Here is an 18,666-nt window from a genome sequence, read left to right as displayed (position 1 = left end):
GTGCTTCCAGGCTTCTCTTCCCTTTGACTTCCGTTTGTCCCAATTAGTGGGCACAGGAAGTGAAATTCCAGATGTGCGTGTGTGTGCATCCCCAACTGGTGCTACGGAGGCTGTAAATAATTTATGACTTGCTGATGAAATTTCATGTTCAGAGGAGGGTGTGTGAAGCACAGCTGGGATGCAGGCAGCAGAGTTTTGTGCTGCAAGGTGGGAGCAATGGCAGGCACGGCATTTTGGTCACGTAATGGAGAGCATGCACTTCTTTAATCAAAATAATAAACATCAATTCATAACTTGGTTATCATTAAGCTTACAATTAAGCTTACAATTAATCTGTCAGCACACCCATGTGTGAGCAAGGCAGTGCGAACACGGTGCTGAGGGGTGCTGGGCAGCAATGCTGTGCCTCGGTCTCCTGGAAATGTCCCCACTGCTCTACGACTGTTTGTTGTTTGCCTTTCTGTGCATGAGGAGCCGCAGCGGGATGTCGGGGAGATGCTGGGTGGATGTCAGGGGGTGCTGCTCCAGGGGCGGCACCTCGCTGGGGCTGTGGGGACGCTGTGAGGCTCAAGTGGGGCACTGATTTTGTAATTTTGCTGCTTTCAGTAAAGAACACGCTGCTATTATTACTGCCTGACTTGCAACTTCAAGCAGCGTTTCTGGGCCAGCTGCTCCCTGTACCCTGCATCTCCCTCTCTCGACAGCACCGCGCTAATAAATATTTCAGCCTTTCTCGCTGTTATTTTTAGGTATGTGAGGGAGGGCCGGTTCCGCATCGAGGAGAGGACGCTGACGGCCTTCCAGTGGCTCTACTCTCCCCAGCAGCACCGCATCGTCAGCCGCGCCGACCTGGGCTCACCCAGCAGGTAACGGCACTCGGCGCCGCTGCGCATTGCTTTGCCCCACGGCACGCAGCCACTCTGGCTTTGCTGTGCGAAGGCGTTGGGATCCGGGGGCTGCCCAGCCCTGGTGCAGCTGTAGGTGATCCCTCTGGGGATTGTATGCTCCGACACCGCGATTTTGTTCAGTGCTTAAAGTCTTTCCTTCAGAACTCCTTGGAAATGTGTCTTGAAGCCACACCGTGGTTTATGTGTGAGGGCTCTGCCTGCCTCTGGCCCCATATGCACTGCTGTTGGGTGGTAAAATGCCATTCACATAAAAGCCTGGTGGGCCTGCAGGAACATATAGCACTGCGTCCACATTTCTGCTCATTAGGAGAGCTGGGCAGCATCTTTCTTGGTGGTTGTGTGCTGAAAGTCTCTCCGCTGCCATCAGACCCTCCAGAGTCCTGCAGCATGCCTGCCCACAGGTGGGATCTGCCCACAGGCACACAGCGGGACCAGGAGGAAGAGGAGGAAGGGCTGGAGCACGAGCTGCTTCCCGAGATGGGGATTCCTCTGCCACCAGAGAGGCTTTGTGGGAACAACAGTCAAACGCTCTATGATTGCTATTGATTTTTTTTAATGAGTTTTTTGCAAATTGCCATCAAAGTGTGCATTAATCTCAGTATCCAGGCACATATCTCATGTGAAACTTAAGTGCTTGTAACGTAATTTATAATTAGTGTTAAGTGCTGCTGGAGTTAATTCCATGGGATTGATTTGATTTCCCAGCGGGCTGGGAGGCGACCCACAGTGACCCGCAGGGCCGTGCTGGGCTGTGCTGGGCTCTGCTCTCCAGGGATGTGGCAGGGCCTGAGGGAATGGCATGGAGCTGCGTTGGGGGCACTGAGGGGAGATTCTGCACCACAAGGCAGCGAGCGCGGCCCCAAGCTGCCGGAGACCCAGGAGCTCTTTCTTTGCGTGGTGATGGTGATAAGCTGAGCAGCAGGGTGGGCGACCACAGGGAGGGCTGGTGTGTTTGTTACTGACACGTGTCAGTGTCCTCTTCCGTCTCGCCTGAGCAGCGCTTACAGAAGGGTGGGGAGGTGGAGCCCGATGCAGTTCTGCATACACAGAGCTCTTTGTTCCACGTCTGAGCTCAGAGACCTCTGCCCTCCAATCCCACTGGTGCACACCTGTAATTTCAGCCATTTTTTAAAAACTCACTTAATTTCGGTGGGATTGCTGGTGTGTGGCAGCGTGCCTGACTGTGCATATCTGTACTCTCAGAAGAGTCTGGGATGAGTCCCATAAACCACAAGGGGTGGCCCCAAACCTGTCCCCACCAGGAGGAACAGGAACTTTGCCTTTCATTTCTCCGGATCCAGAGTTTGGCCCTGGGAACTCTTTTTTTGCCTGGCTGCAGTCTGTGCGTGTCTTCAGCTCAGCCATAGCAGATGGAGGGGCTCACATGAGGCTGAAATGTGCTTTACAGTGGAATTCACAGATTTTTGCTCCATTTTCTAGTGTGGCGGGGCTCTTTTCCCTTTTTTTTTTCTTTTTCTTTTTTTCTGCCTCTCTTTACCATACAGTCCTTTAGCTCTGACAGCTGCAGCGAGGTCTGTGGGCACGGCCCCAGCTGTGCTGCCGGGGTCACCTGGCGATTCTGCAGAGCCCCACGAGCAGCAGCTGCTTGCACTGCCCGCATCTCCTCTTTCCCCCGGCGAGCGGTGCGATGCGCTGCGGGGGCTGCGGGGCTGCAGAGCACGGCGGTGCCCCCCTCTTCCCTCCCCCCCCCCGCGCCGGTGCCTCTGTCAGCAGAGCACCCCCAGCCACGGTGCCATAGCTGCAGCTGCGCCCCGGGCTGCCGCGGGGCGGAGAAATCCGTTTCTCTGCGATCATCCGACGCTGATGCTTGCAGTGTTAATTGTGCATAGAGGGAGCAGCCGGGAAATCAAGGTAAGGTGCTCCGAGTCCTTCCAGATCTGAACTGCAATCGCAGTACATGGAAGGATTTAAATAGCATGTGGAGACTGGGATGCAAATCTGTACGGTAAGCCTCTGACAGGAAATATTAAGGTCTGCGTTGCTCCTTGTTTTGATCCGGGATGGGCTCGGCTGGATGCGAATGTGAGGCGCAGCTGGGAGAGCTATTGTTGGAGTGCTTCACAATTCAGTTTGCATTTAAATAACGCAGTGAGCACTGGAGGCATGTGGGTGTTCTTTGTCGGGGATGGGGGCACCCCCTGCTCAGCGGGAGCGTGCCCTCTGTGTGACAATCTCTGGGTGTAGTGACTGCCAGTGCTTATGTTAAATGCTGAAAATTCAAAGCAGGCAACTTCAGAAGGGCTTCCTGGTGCTCTGCTCATGGGAACTGTGGTGGCTGGTGGGGGCTTTGAGCAGCTCTTGGTGGGGCTGGGGGGAACCGTCCTGCCTGTAGCAGGGCACCTTGCTGCCGGCGAGCCTGCAGAGCTTCTGTCTGACAAATAGGATGAGGGAAGGGACTGCCGTGCTGTGTTCCCAGGCATCCTCACCCCGCACCGCTTCCTGTGCCAGGGTGGAGGCACCGTGCCCATGGGCACAGCGCGGTGCTTCCTTCCTGCTGCTCACCCCCTTGGGCAGGGCGAGTGGTGCCCAGTGTGTGGCTGTAAGGGCTGCGTGTTGTTGGCATCCTTGTGCACAGGCGAGAGATGGATCCTGCTGCCTTACTTCCTCATCTTTTGCATACTCTGGGCACTACTATTTTATTTAAGGCTGCTTGTTGCTTTAGGAGCACGAGGGACATAATATCTGTCCCCATGGTGCGATTTATCGAGAGTTGGAAACAAGCCAGTGAGTCTAAATTCGGATTCAACAAGAGCTGTGCTTCCAGACGGCAGGCGGCCTCCCTGCGTGTGCTGCTTCCAACAAACATTGCCCTCTCCCTTTGCTGCGGGTTCCTCCCAAAGGGCAGCTCGTGACAACCACAGCAGCAGCGCCCTTCTCTTTGAGACGTGGCATCCTTCCTCCTCCCCCTGTCTCCATGAGCGCTGTGTGGAAGTGGGTCTCGGGGTGCTCGGAGCCCATCTGCTGCTGCTGCCCTCCACCTGCAGCCAGGCTGCTCTGCGCATCCTTAGCGGCTGCTGTGGAAACAGGAACGGGGCTTCAGCAGCAACATTACCATGAGGCATTTTTTCCACGAGCTAAAAACAGCTCATCCTCCTCAGACCTCTTTCCAATTTCATGGGGGCAGATGAATCCCTGCTTATGCTTAACATCTGCCTCCAAGTTGGGTGCCAACCAGAAGGCTGTTTCTTCATTCTTCGTTTGGATCTAGCCCAGATCTTGCAAACCTGCCCAAAATGGTGGAAAAATCCAGGTGATGTTGGCAAGGTTTGGCAAGGTCTAGCAAGGTCCTGACAAACTTGTATCTAAACCTGGTGCATCCTGCTTGCAGCGGTTGGATGGGGCCATTTACAAGTTTGGCCTTGAGTCTTAGTGCCGATTGCTGCCTAAACCCAATCTCACAGCAGCACTCCTGGCTGTGAGCAGCCACGTCTCAGCCATCTGCTCCTGGGCCTTGAGGGAGTGGGTGTGAGTGTCCCTGAGCGCGCTGTGCAGGAGGGCTGCGGGCGTGCAGGGCTGCACGGACTGCTTCTTCCTTGTGGTTCCGTTTAGGGAGCGGATCCCTTTTTTTTGTATTAAAGCTTATGAACTCCTAACTTCTAGCCCAAATGCGCTCCAGTTTAATATCCATGCTTTCCTCCCACCCCCACATTGTGCCAGCCCTGCTTTGCAGTTCAAGCAGTTCTTTTTCTGTCTTGCCACAGTTTCTTTGCAGGCTGCGGTTGCATCTTGTCTGCTTGCTGCAGGAATTGGGCTGTGCACTCCCTGCTCCCTGGGTGCAGCTCTGGAGCTACAGGTGCTGCTGCCCGCCTCAGGGGAAGCAGCAGGACTCGCAGTTTGTCCGCTTTTGTCCTCCTCTAGCAGGAGTTTTCCCACTGCTGCCTAATCCTTGGGTAGGAGCACCTGGGGCAAGGCTGCCTCTCTTAAATGCTTCAAAAGCTGCTGGTAATGTACGTGCTGAACTTCCTCACTATTTTCTTGCCAGTTGAGCATTTTGCTGGGAATTAGCTCTCCATTTCTGTCTGGATGTGTGTGTTCAATTGTTGCTCTATGTTTCAGGCTGATCCTCCCAGTTAAACCTCGGATGTAATGAGCCTTCTCTAATGAGTTTAACAAGCGGGCTTTAGATAAACAGCTGGTGCAGCTCAGTTCCTTCTGCTCCTGAGGAGCAGAGTGGCTCCGTCTGGCAGAGGCCCTCGAATTCCCTGTGCCAGGCGGGTGCCTGGTGGGTGTGTGGCTGTCGGAGCCATGCTGCCCTTTGCTGGGGCAGGCAGCTGCTCTGCTTGCTGCTGGTGAGAGCCGTGGCGCCGCTTGGTACTGCAGTGCTGCCGGCTGGAGGATGGCTGCCTTGGAGAGCCAGCAGCGCTTGCAGCCCCAGCCTTTGTGGGATGCTGCTGCTTGAGGCACTGAGTTCCTCACTCATCTTACTCCAGCAGCATTGCTGTTAAAAATATCCCATGTACTGAGTCAGAAGTGATTCGGACTCCTTTCCTTCGCTCTGAGGCTGCTGATATGTGCAGCGTGTTCTTCCTGCCAGGACAAAATCTAATATTTCTGGGTGCCCGCAACCTTCCTTAGAACCATAATGGGAAGATGAATGCCCTCAGTGCGCCACATGCAATATTAAAGCACTAATGATGCAATCCATCTCCCTCAGCCCACACAGCAGAAGGAAGAATTGCACTGCCCTTCCTGGACAGAACCCGGCTCTGCCATGGGGGCCCTTTGTGCTGCGCAGACCCCATGCTCAGGTACTGACACTGCATCCAGCACTCTGTGCTGCCAGGAGCTGTGCGGGGCCCTGGAATCGTGCAGCTGCCCAAGGAGCTCTCGGAGCCAGGATCTCTATGCAGATGCATTTTTCTGAGGGTGGCTGGTGCAGGCACAGCTGGAGCCTCTCTGGGCTGCCTCCCATGCAGCTCACCCTGCTGCGTTGCTCTGCGGTGCAGCTGGGCACAGAGGAGGTGCTGCAGGCAGCCCCGCCGCCCCAGCTCCATCCCCAGCAGGGCTGCCCAGCAGCCGCGACCCCAGCATGGGCTGGCAGTGTGCTTCCCTTTGTAAACAGGATCAACCCAGTAGTTTGTACTCATTAAGCTTTAATGGCACGCAGTAGCCAGCACGCTGTTATTACTGTGGCCTCTCCTCCCTCTCACCTCACTTCTTTGTTGCCTGCTCTTGCTGTGCCACCATGGAGCCACCTGAAAACCTGGGCACCCCCTACTCGCCAGGCCCCACAGCTCCAGCAGGGCTTGGCTGTATTCGTTTGCTTGTTAACAATTGGATGCTCTGCCCTGTGCCTGGAGAAGAGTGAGTTGGATCTGTGTGGTGAGCTGGGCAATGTGCTCTTCTGGTTCTGCTGAGATCCCCTGGGAGACTGTAATTTTGTGTCATGCAGATGGCACCACGGAGGCATCTTCCCCTAGGCTTTTGTTTCCTGGCTCTGGCTGATCAGTTCTGATATGGTTGCACCTGCTCTGAAAGGAGGAGGCTTTTTTCCTCTGTTTTTTTGTGCTCAGCCACGTGAGCTAACTTGGAAGGAGCAAAGCAGGAGTGTGTCCTTGCAGACAAACTCCTGGCTGTGCTGCAGAGCGTGGCTGCCTGGGAAGGTGCTGCCCTGCACACAGCAGGGAGGTGCCCATGGAGCTGAACTGATGCAGATGGGCACAGGGCAGCAGGCAGAGCTGCAGAGCTTGGCTTGCCATGTCAGGACAACTCTAGGCTTTGCTCGGTCCAAATGCTGCCTTTCACTTTGTATTTTTCACGGGGCTTTGGGGCCGGGTGCTCGCTGCTCTGCTTCCTGCAGCCCTCACTGTTTGCCTGATGCCTCCTGCACTTCAAACCGGTGAGTTCACACAGGGACTGGGGTAGCAGAGTGAGATGCAGTAGTCGGTGCTTACAGCACTGTAAAAGCACATTTCTACTGGAGAGCTCCTGTTTTCCTTTGCTCTCAGAGTTGCTTCTGATGTGATGCCAGCTGTGAATTGAGGCTTCCCATGGCTACCTCTGCCGTGCCGGCATTTGCAGGGTGTGCGGGAGCTGCTGCAGCCACCTTGTTTTGATGCAGTGCAGAGCTCAGCCATGCGGGGAAGCTCCGGCTGCTGTGTTCAGGCGTGGAAATGGTGAGCAGCTCTGGGCAGGGATCAGCTGGTGTGTGTCAGCCAGCGTGACAGGGGGAGTGAAGTGAATGCATTGTGCTGCTGCAGCAGCAAAGGTTTGGTGTGTGGAAAAGGAGGCTGGGGAGGAATGTGCTCCACGGACTGTGTGCTCCAGGTGCTTTGTGGTGCCTGAGCTGCAGCTTCCAAGCCAGCAGCATGCTTTGGATTTTATATTTTTAAACAAATGTCTTTAAGAGCTTTAAAATACAAAGGATTTTCATCATATATCTTTTCCTTCAAGGAGAGATTACAGAAGGCAGAAAAGTGAGAGCTGGAATAGCTGGGTTACAGTCTGGGCTTTTGCCCTGGATGTGGTTTCTCCCTGTAGTCCTCCATTTCCTCCTCCTTCCCTCTGTCAGGCAGAATCCGAGTGCCTCTGTGTAGCATGCTATGTGCTGCTGTCCCGTAGCCCATAGGGTACACCGGGTTTGCTCTGGCTTCTGCAGTGCTGAGACTTTTGGAAGTGTGCTTAGGGTTCCTGAACTTCCCAAGAGTGGGGTGTGAGCCCCATGGAGCTGCTGGTCAGGTGATGTCACTGCTGCCGTGACATGGCAGTGCTGCGTTGCTGTGGCTGTGCGGGTGCCCACGGCTGTGACAGAGCTGCTGGTTTTACCTGCAGTGCGACTCCACTGCTCCGTGGTGCCAAACGCTGCTGCGATGCTGCATGGCTCTGGCCATTAGGAGAAATGCAGTGTTTGTGCATAAGGCTGTGAAAAGCCCTGAGGTCACAAAAAAAAAAAAGGAAATGACTTTCTGGTGGGTGTGTGCATGTGCATGCGCCTCGGAGCGAGGCGTAGGGCGGCCAACCTGGCGGCCTCGGGGTCCCCCACCCTGGCAGGAAGCAGCAGTGCCCTGTGAGCCCCGTGCAGCATGCTGCCGGCACGGCCACTGCGTCCCCCAGTCACAGCACCGCGGCAGCGCCGAGCAGCCACCATGTTCCAGAGGAAGCGCAGCGTCTCCTTCGGTGGCTATGGCTGGTGGGTGGCTTTCGCTTCAGTGCCTGCTTGTTCACGGCTTTCCTTTCCGCTCTGGGAGCTCACGGTACGGCCTGACCGCTGCTGGGACTGCGGGGATGCTGGGGACGGAGCGCTGCTCCCGCTGCTGCTGTGCTGGTGCAGAGCTCCCGTGGCACAGCGTCTGTGGGGCACCCTGGGGCTGTCAGCTCCCTGCTCACTCCATGGCTACTGCCCAGGCAGTGATGCTCGCAGCAGCCTTGAGAGCACACGGGATGCTCCCACCTGGCTTGGAGCCCTTGATGCCTCCCTGATCCCTCCCTGCACTCGCTGTCCTTGCACAGAGCTCTGTGGCTGCCACCCTTGCGCCGATCTCAGTGGAATGCTGTATTTCTTGTGTCCCTTTTCTGAGGGTTGTGTTGATCTATAGAGAAAGGCTATATGAAAATAGCACTTTTCTCCTTCTGCCCTTCCTCCTCTTTTTCTCGCTAAGTTGTTCTGTGCCGTTTCAGTGCACTGCTGTGTTTATGGTCAGGTCATGGGAGCTGATGGGTGAGCTGACAGCTTGGCAGCTCCGTTGGCACACAGCAGGGTGTCCTCCCAGGGCTGCATGTGGCTGCTTCCCGGCACTGGGCTTCCTGATAGGCACCAGTGGTTTGGGGAGGAGTGCTGGTGGCTGCTGTGCTGCCTGGGCCCCCGGGAAGTGCTGAGTAACTGAGATGCGGTGTGGGACAGCAGCAAACTAACCGAGGGTTTGCAAAGCCTTCTGCAGTCAGGTGTTCTGCTGCATGTTTTTATTTCCTTGATATAAAAATTACAAGGAAGCACTCTGATTAACGAATTTGTAAATAAGTTTTGTGACATTTGGGCCTGTTTTGCAGTGGGAAGGAATTGTGGTTTTGCCTTCCAGCTGCCGTTTGTGGCAGTGCTGGGCTCGTCCCCTGAGCAGTCAGGTGGCACACGTGCAGGTGGAGCTCACTGCCTTCTGCACTGCAGAGCACGTGGGGTAATCCAGGCTTCGCTCAGTTCTTCTTTGCTTCGACAGTTGCAGGGAAGAGATAACAGCTAACCAGTGAGCAGCACGGGAAAATTGTCGTGCGCTGTCCTTGAATGACTGCGTGCTACTGGAGTGCTGGATGTGGGCTGATCACGGAGCAGCAGCATCTTTTCTTATCTTTTAATATCAGAATCAATTTCTGCACAGTGAGATGCGCAGGCAGTGCTCCCCACAGCCCGGCTGCCCGCTTCTCACAGCCGCACGCCCTTCCTGTGGCAGTGCAGGGACTCAGCCCCAGAGCTGGCCGGAACACCCGCGCCCTGCCTGGGCTGCAGCTGCTATTCGCAGCCCTGCGCTGAGAGCGCTTGTTTTTATCTCTGCCGGCCGCATCCGTTCCCACGGACGTGGGAGCACTGTGCCCACATGGGGTTCCTGTGCTCAGACACAGCGCTGCGCAGGGATGGGGCGCTGGGCGGTGCCATGCAGCACGTGCTTGCTGCCGGCTGGGCCGCAGCTGGAGCGTGGTGCCATCAGAGCATCTGCCCCGCACTTGGTGTGCAGCTGTGGAGCAGAGGGTGCTCTTTCTCATTCTGCTGAAGCAGCCCCCGTGGGCTGGTGGCACAGCTTGGGCTGCAGCACGGCTCCATGGGGACGCGGCCCTGCATCACTGCTGCTGTGGCCTCGTGGTGACAGGGAGGTGCAGCGCTGCGGGGCGGAAGCTGTGCTCCTGCAGCTCCGTGGTTGCAGTGCACGCAGCAGGGCTTTCGGAATTACTTTTTTTGGCTTTTTGTTACTGTTGGTTTTAAAGATAGGGAACTAACCCACGAGGCAGATGTCGTAATACTTGCAATTACTGCCAGAAGACATCATTTTGCATTTCGAGACATTATAATGATTTGCATCAATTAATATTTATATGGTAATATTTATATGGCTTTAACCACAATAATTCTGTGGGGACCATCATTTATCACCAGTACCAAAGCAATGAATGCTGCACCTCATCATCTGGCCCTGCTGCACTGTGAGTCCTTACCACATCCCAGGCTTCCTGCAGGGCTGTGGGGTCCAGTGCGGGTCCTGGTGCTCTGCACAGAGGTGTCTCAGCTCTGTCTTCATCACACACAGATTGTGGGGGGGGAGGCTGGGGAGTGGAGCATAGGGGGAGCTTGAGCATGGTAAGTGGATTTGGGAGCGTGGTGGGAGATCTGAACCCATATAGAAGAACTAAGAGGGAAGTACAGGAATGAGCTGGGCTGTGTGTGGGCAGGGTTTGTACCTCAGGTCCTCAGGCTGAACATAGGCACGTGAGCGGGATCTGTGGTGGCGTAGGCACAGCCCTGTGCCCACAATAACACTGCTCTGCTCTCTCCCCAGGATTGACAAGACGATGCTGGCCAGCCTGAAGATGAAGTGAGTACTTTTCTCTTGTAAACCGTTGTCCTGTGAGGTGCTTGGTGGGCTGGGCTGGCTTTGTGTGGGGAGGGTTCGTTCCCATCCCTGGCCGCCTCCATCTGGTGCTGCTCCACGGGGCTGCCCTGTTGTGCACTGCCTGGGAGACACTGGGCACCGCATCTGCGGTGAGGTGGGGTGAGGTGTTTTGGTGTGTGATGATGGTGTTGGCTCAGAGCGCAGGGATGGAGCCTGCTGCACCCGGACAGCTGCGGGCATGCCAGCATGCTTCACCAGGAGTGTGTCCGTGTGGCCGCAGTTCTCTTGGAGCTCTCACCAACAAAGCCAACCCCAGCTCCGGGGACAGCCCGTGTCAGCCCCTGTCTCTCCCCAGTCCCACTTCCGAGGTTGGGGGTTTTCCACCATGGGTGCTCCTGCTGCTCCCGGCACTGTTAGCGCTGAGGTGTGTTAGCGCAGAAATCTGGCTGAGCCTCCCTTGGGCTCGAGGGAACTTGGGCAGGTAACTGCTCATGTGGTTTCACTTTATAATCATTACTTGTGCAAATTATTCATTAACGGAAAAATATACAGAGAGCCTTTGGGTAACCTGCTGCATGAACAAGCCCATGAAATGCCCTTTGCAAACAGCACGACAGAAGCGCCGTTGCTAAGCTCACCGCTCAGGTTTTTGGTGAACTAATGAGAAGTTTAAGTCAACGTTTACAGCTCTGGGGCAATCTCGGTGCGTTTTCTGTGCCTTCTGCACCACGCTGTGCTGCGCCCTGGTTTTTAATTTTTTCTCAGGGCCTTTGTAACAATTCTGAGGCAGAATTGTTACACCTTCTGTGTAATTGTTGGACCTTCTGCGCCCACCACGGACACTGAGTGCCTTTGCGTGGCTGCACGCTTGGCTGTAGGGCGGTGACTGTGGTGTGCACATAAGGGGCTGCAGCTGGGCAGTGCTGTGACCCCACAGCCCAGGAGTGCTCGTCCCCTGTGCTCCCCTGCACCGTCTGCCTGATCTGGGGGCAGATGCTGTTTTGGGTTTCTTTTTTTCTTTCTTTTCCCTCCCTACATAATGCATTTTGGTGATAGCAAAACATCTTTGCTGCTGGGATGTGTTTCCTGAGACATGAGTGCATGAGGTCTGCAAAGCTTCTCAGAGCATGATAGGGAAATGAAAACTACTTCCTGGGAGGTGACCTCAAGCACTCGTGAAGGGCAGCCAGAGCTCTGCTGAGCTGCAGCTATGGGAGCAGTGCCTGCAGTGACCCCTCCAAGCAATGTGCTTTTCCATGGAGCAGAAGCACTGTTATCTGTCCCTGTCATGTTGCAGCAGTGTATGCTGGCCCCAGCATAGTGCTGGGTGCTGCTGGGGGCTGCAGGGCTCCAGGGTGCTCTGCCCACAGTGCAGGAGGGGGCTGTGGCTGTACAACATCACTTGTGGCCCAGAGGTGTTCGCACAGCTGGGTGTCCTTGCAGTTGCTCCATCCATTAGCAGCTGATGCTTTCCACAACCTCTTAGCACTTCTGCTTTGTGCACAGATTGCCTCGCAAAATGTTTCTGTAATTGGGGCCCAGCCAGAGCCACATTAGATGTTTGTAAAAGCCATTTTGGTTTGCTAACGCCCTCTTATTATTGCTGCAACCTTCTGGCTGGGATGCCAGGCGTAGGCAATTTGCTCCACTGTGTAACTTGTTAACAAAAAGACGAGCTGCTGCCTCCACGCCAGGAAGTGCTTCAAGAGGCCTCATGTGCTGCAGACATCAAATGTGACCTGCAGGAATCTGGTGGAGGAGAGTGAGTGCTGCTGGGGCCTGGAGCTCTCGGCTGCAGAGGGACCCTGGGGTGGCTGTGTCCCTGCGGGCTCCTGGGGTGGGAGTGGAGCTGGGGCCCACTCATGCAGAGCCGCAGAACACAGCGGGCTGAACACAAACACACAGGTGGCACCAGAGCTTCAAAGCAGTTTTTCCCTCTATCTGTCTCTCCCTTTTCTTTTTTTAATTTGGCTTTCATTAGTTCCTATGGTAACCATGAATATGTCTGAGGGACTTGAGACTGGAGAGAATAAGTGGATGCTGCAGAGGGGGAGCGCCGGGGGAGGGAGATTGGCAGTCCTGGCATCGTGGTCAGGGTGTGCACGGCCTCATTCTGTTCCGGGAGGCGTCGGGACGCACTCGCAGGTGCAGTCAGCGAGCAAACGTGCTGCAGAGCTCCGAGTGTCTCTGTGCTGTTCAGGAGCTGCTGCTGAGCTGCTGCCTTTGGGTCCGGCCTCCAAAATGCCCAGGAAGCTCTGGTGAGTGCAGGTCCGGCCGTGCCCTGTGCCTGGCGTGCTCTGGCTTTGCAGTTGGCAGTGCGTGCAGAGCTTTGCTTTATGCAGCAGTTCTGCTGCTGCAAAGCGTGCAGCAAAGGCTCTGGAGGTGCTGGGGCACTCAGAAGGGTTGCACTGAGGTTCTGACATGCGGAGCCATGGGCTGCTCTGCAGAGTTCAGGTGTGTTTGTGCTGTGGGCCGTGGCGTGGGCTGCTCTCGGTAGGTGCCACCATGTGCTGCCTGGCTGGGGGCTGGCAGCTCTCTGGGCTGGAGCCGGTGCTGGGGAGTGTGGGATGGAGGGATGCTGCTGGCAGGAGCCCCGGGGGGCCGACACCAGCACTGCTGTGCTGCCAGGTGGGACTGGGGTGTGCGGGCAGGGATTGGTGTGTGTGGGAGCGGGATTCCAGCACAGAGCAATTCTGCAGATAGAGCAACCTCTATGGATAAGCGGGAAAGTCATCATGGCAAAAGGTCATTGTGTGTCACACAGCGGCCCTGGGCCAGGTGAGCTCGCTCACATTGATCTGCACAGGGCAGATGCAGGGGCTGCCGGGACCAGAAAGTCCTAGAGATGCTCCCACCCCATCCTGAGCTCATTGCAGCTCTGCCTGAGCTCAGTGCAAGGTAGGACACGGGGATGGGATGTGGCTGTGAGCTGCTTGGGGCTGTCCCTATGGGGACCCTCTGTCTGAGGCTTCTCCTCAGTCCTCGGGGCTCTGTTTTCTCCACTTTCTTTGTCCTTACGATGCAAAAATCGCAACAAAATTGTGTCTATGTGGAACAGAACAGCCCTGTGCGCCAACTGCTGCAGGTTGGGGTGTGCACAGCTCATCTTCCCACAGATGAGTGCAGGGTGCTCACCTGGCAGAGCGGGGCTGAGTGAGGTGAGCTGTGCCAGAGGCTCTTCTGTGCTCGTGGATCAGAGCTGTGCTAAGGGGAGGGCGGTTTCCTGCTGGGAGCTGCAGGGCCAGATGCTGTTATGCTGTAGCTGTGTGCTCAGGTCCTGCAAGGACAAGGTCTGGGAAGATTATCTGAGAAAATACCTTTGATTTTATTATCATCTGTGAAAATTGACAATTACGTGTGATTGTGTATTTGAAGTTGCCCTCTGGCTGCAGTGGTGCATATGTTCCAGCTGGGCTGCGAGCAGTGAGGCAGCACACTGCATGCCGTGTTTGGGCGTGTGATTGTGGATCTTCTGGACAGCAGGATCTGCCACTTGAAGCTTCCAGAAGCGATCCCCTCATCGGCCCGTGGGAGGTCGGTGTGCGGCGCTGCGGAGCGGCCTCGGGGCGAGCAGAGCCCCGGAGGCGCTGCGCTCCCACCGCCCACCAGGTGGCGCTGTGCTGCTGCCGGCGGAGGGGGGAGGCGGGGACCGCCGCGGGGCGGGCGGCGTGTGCGGGCAGGCGGTGCTGGAGCCATGCAGGGAACGCCGGAGATTTGAATTATAGTTTGTGCTTGGGCTTTTGGGGCAAAAAATAAGCACACAGAAGGGCCCTTGACGCTTCCCAAACGAGTGCGGGGCAGAATCTCTGCGTGGCGCTGTGCGTGGAGGAGGGATGATGGTACCCAGCTGGGATGAGGATGACTTGCCGTGCGTCATCCTGACCGGCTACAGGACGCCCTTCTCACCCTTGGGAAGCACATCTTCATTTCTGACGCTTCTGTTGTAGGCTGTGTTGATTTTTATGGATGTGCATGTGGCTCATCTCATTGAAACAAAATCTTCCGAGCTTTTCCGGTGCTATGTTTCTTGGTCTCCTGTCTGTAATCTCATCCCTGTTTTTCTGTAAAGTTTTGCTGGAAAGCTAAGCATCTGTGATGGGCCCATAAATCAGCTGCTTCCTCTTGTGCACGTTTGGGTTGGTTCTCGCAGTGTTTCATGTGGCAGTGAGGGGAGGGGAAGCAGAATTCACTCAGAAATGGAACGATCGCTTAAAAATGTCAGTGCAAAGAAGTGTCGGGGGAATGCAGTGTTGTTGCTTTCCATGGCTGCTGTTGGATCTGAGGAATGTGGCAAAGGGAAACACCACCTGGGATGCTGCATGGAGGTCTGAGTCCTTCCGGCAATCAGAGTGCTCTAAACCAACAAACAAGCAAACACATAAGCATTAAAGCCCAAACAAACACCAAAAACCCTCCCCCATGGGTGCGTTTGGGCTGATGTCCAGCACTATGCAGCATGACTCAATCCTCCTGCTCTAGGAGGAGATGGCACACATGGAGCATTTCCCTTCTTCTCACACATGACCAGCAGTGGGCTCACAGACACGGCTTGTCTCTGCTCTGCGCTGTATTTGCTGCCCTGCAAGAGGGCTGTACCTGAATGCACGCAGTTCTGAAGGCACAGAGCCCTGTGCAGCGCGGGAAAGCGGAGGTGGGAGTCAGTAATTTAAAGGAAGGAATGTATAAAGCAGTGAAAGGAGGGTGAAAGTAGGGCAGTGCGTCTGGTGTCTCGGATGAATCATCGGCCAGCTCTCGCTGCTGCTGCTTTATTTGCTCCTTATGCAAAGGAGTTGGTGTCGGCTGCGTTTTCCTCGCTGGGTTGGGTTGCTGGGCTGTGGAACAGGACAGGGCAGCACTGTGCCAGGCTGGTGCAGGTGGTGGCTGCCTGTCCCATAGCGTTGTGCTTCTCTGAAATCTGCGCTTTGCCCTCGTGACAGTGCTGCTGTGGGGCTGAGATAGGGATGGCCCTGCCCTGCCCTGCCCTTCCCACACATGCTGCGATGCTGCTGCTGGGTCCAGGTCACCTGCACACAGATGGGACTGCAGAGGGTACTGAGGGCAGCACGCTGCCATTGCACTGCCATCCTGCCAGCCTTCCTGGGCTGCTACAGCAGGCAATGCTTGGACTTGTGTGGATGTCCTTGGGCAGCAGTGGAGCAGAGCTCACTGTCACTTCTGGGCTGACGCAGGCAGGGCAGCTGCAGGCAGCATGCAGCCCTGGGCAGAGCCACCCGCCTGCAGTGCTTGGGGCACACTGTTGATGCTGTGTATGAACAGAACAGAACAGCTGTCACAGATCACATTCATTTTCTAAGGGGGGAAAAAGCAAGTTGGAAGAAGCCTTGATATCCTATTTTCTTTGTGGACAGAAATGACGTTCAATGGGCACAAAGCTGGTTTTTTTTTTTTCCCTTTTCTTTTTTTCCTGTGGTATTATATAATTCAAGAAGAAAAGTCTGGAAGGATCTGAGGGGCTTTGGCATGGTCCTGCCAAGCAGGGGCACAGAGGCAGAGGTTGGTGCTCCTCAGGGTGGGGGGCACTGATCTCATGTGTGAGAGGAAAACGTTTGCAGGTGGAGGGAGAGCTGCTCCTTGGCCCAGGGTGGCTTCTGCTCATGCTGGCCTTGGGCAGCTGCTGCCGCGTGGCACCAGTAAGGCAGAGGTGAGCTGGGGTTGTCGGTTACCTTTTGGGCTGGGTCTGCTCGCTGCATGTTGTGCTGCAGGACACCCCATGCCAGTGGCAGTGCTGTCAGTGCCATGAATAGGGACATGGAGGGACGGGTGGAGGGGTTGGGTCTGCAAGGAGGGTGCCCAGTCCGTGGGGCAGTGGTGATGGGACAGCCCCAGCCTTGTGGGGCTCAGCAGCTGGCTGAGGATTTCCCAGTCCAGCAGTCCCAGCACCGTTCCCTATCTGCAGTGAGCAGATGGGTGCTCGCTGGTTCCAGGAAGGGCGGTTATCACTGCTGCCTCCTCCGGAGCCACCCAGCCCCGTGCCCTGCAGCCATCCTCAAAGCACGTCCCAGAGCTGCATGGGATGGAGGAGCTGCTCCCAGAGAGGGAGCGGCTGTGGCCCCAAGGACCAGGGAGTGTTTTGGCCATTCTGCCTGGTAAGCTTAACTTACATTAATGCTGGGGGCAGATCCTCTGGGGGGAACCCAGCAGAGCCCCACTGATGCTCTTGGGACTTGGCTTGTTTTTTTTAGACTCTTTCCTCCTGGTGGCTTGCCATAGGTGCCCGGGTTATTTGGGGGTTTATTAATGCAGAACCCCAAGCTATGACGTGCAGGCATTTTGCTGCAACCCTGCAATATGTGCGCTGCTCCCAGGAGACAATGGACACAGCACTGGTGTGTGCTGCTGCTGAGTCCCATATGTGGAAATGTTGTCCTTCCTATCACAACAGCTTTCGCATGTTTAAAGCCAGATTATCCGCAATTACATCTGCCCAGAGGACTCAGCAGCCACGTGGGGCTATTTTTAGCTCTGCTTCAGAAGCAATAAACTGCGTTGGTTTGTATATTTCTTCCCTCCTGCTATATTTATGCTTTGTCAGAATAGGAGCTGTTTGCAGACCATCAAAAGGAGGCCACCTGAAAGAATATCAGCCCTCCGAAAGCAAATATTGTTGTAATGGGGGGAGGGATGCTTAATGGCTGGACTGATAAAGGCACCATCTGGCCGCGGATGTGCACTCCTGCGTGTCCTGGTTTGCACAAGCACAGGGTGTTCCGTGGGGGCCACGCGCTGCCCGGCGCTCCCTGGGCAGGGGGGCCTCCCTCCCCACCTTCTGCTGCTGTGCTGCAGCTACAGGCAGTGCTTGGCTGGGGCCGTGCAGCCGCAGGGCGATGAGCTCTGGGAGCTGCACCCGCAGAGGGGCACAGCAGCACTGGGTGTGGGAGTGCAGGAGCTGTGCCAGAGCCCGTGGCTGATTCCCGGCGATGATCTGATGTCGCTGCGCTGCTCCCATGGTTGTCCCTTCTTGCACTGAGCTGGGTCCTGGCAGCCAATGTGGCCAGCACAGCAGACAATGCACCTGGAAATGGACTCTATCTTCAGAGCTTTATTTCCAGTGATGCTCATAATGTGCAGCATTGTGCTTGGTTAGCAAATGGCAGGCAATGAACAGCTGAGAACCTCATGTCGGTAAAGTCAGTCGTAAAAGGCTGGAGCATCTCAGGTTCCTATCTAGGAGAGAGATGGGGAGGTTCAATGGGTGCGCGGATAGGTTGGGTTTGTACTGCGAAGTCTCTCTGAAGACTCAAAGGTCACTCCTCTCAGAAACAGTCCTCTCTGATTCCTCTCAAATGTTACTGGTGTCACGTACCATGCACCATGACAGCTCCTTCCTCGCACAAGCAGTTTGCTGCTAATCCTCTCCAATTTGGAAAGCTAAGCTCAGTGTTCTTTTTGCTGGGATGATGCGGATTCTGTGACTCGGTGACATCCTGATAATAATGAGCAGCCCCAGTTCAAATGGGTTCTGAGAGTGGGGAACAACTCCCATTGGGTCTTCAGCAGAGCTCTAGCCATCAGCGCAGCTGCAGGAACTGAAGGGTTTGCTCTATGCTTGCACATTAAACAGAAGATGGGGAGGTTTGCTGCAGGGCAGGAAAAACAGGGGTGGTGGTAGAGGATCGAGCTGGGGGCTGTGTTGTCCTCCCCCTGGCAGTTCTTGGGGAAGTGGAGCACGGCAGCCCTGCTGTCACTCTCCTCTGTGAACAGGAAGCGGCATTGCTCTGAGCGGCTGTGCTGTGCCAGCACTCCTGCTGCAGCTCTGCCCATGGCTGTGCTGGACTGCTCAGCCCTGCTCCTGCTTGGTCAGGCCATGCAGCATGAGACGCTGAATGAGTAAAATGCCCATCTGCCAACACTGCCTCCTTTGTATCTTTTAATCAAGAGCGAGAGGCAAGAGAAAGGCTGTAGAACAATAGAAACCCATTCTGAGCGTGATTGACTTGAGCGCACTCCCTATTGCGGGGATGTGTCACTGAGATAATACCCATGTTTTAGCTCCACAAATTATGCCTTTTCACTTGCTTGCATCAAACAAGGTGTCAGAGGGAGACAGTAAGGGAGCTGCTGGATCCCTGGCACGGGTGGAGGAGTGCAGCTCGGAGTGCCACCTTCCTGTGGTGCTGGGGCTCCGCAGTGCACACCGCTGCCAGCAGTGCAGGGTGGAGCGGGGCAGTGGGTCCTCCGGGTCC

The 18,666-nt window shown here is 55.6% G+C and overlaps 1 protein-coding gene across 9 annotated transcripts in view; it reads left to right on the top strand.

Moving 5' to 3' along the window:
- RAP1GAP2 (RAP1 GTPase activating protein 2) overlaps positions 1-18,666 on the top strand; it is a 48,761-nt gene that overhangs the window by 1,244 nt on the left and 28,851 nt on the right. For 4 of the 9 annotated variants that reach the window (XM_052688513.1, XM_052688512.1, XM_052688515.1 and 1 more), the window contains exons 2-3: positions 750-866; positions 10,409-10,444. In XM_052688513.1, coding sequence (XP_052544473.1) covers positions 750-866; positions 10,409-10,444 — 153 coding nt within the window. Of the gene's footprint in view, positions 1-749; positions 867-2,686; positions 2,781-7,894; positions 8,059-10,018; positions 10,056-10,408; positions 10,445-16,451; positions 16,570-18,666 lie in introns of those variants that run through there. The other 5 variants (XM_052688520.1, XM_052688516.1, XM_052688517.1 and 2 more) reach the window with 5 other exon arrangements.

This window comes from Tympanuchus pallidicinctus, unplaced genomic scaffold (genome assembly GCF_026119805.1).
Source record: "Tympanuchus pallidicinctus isolate F22 unplaced genomic scaffold, pur_lepc_1.0 scaffold24, whole genome shotgun sequence".
NCBI lineage: Eukaryota > Metazoa > Chordata > Aves > Galliformes > Phasianidae > Tympanuchus > Tympanuchus pallidicinctus.
Note: the sequence above shows the minus strand (reverse complement) of the source record. Positions and strands in the feature narration are given on the sequence as shown.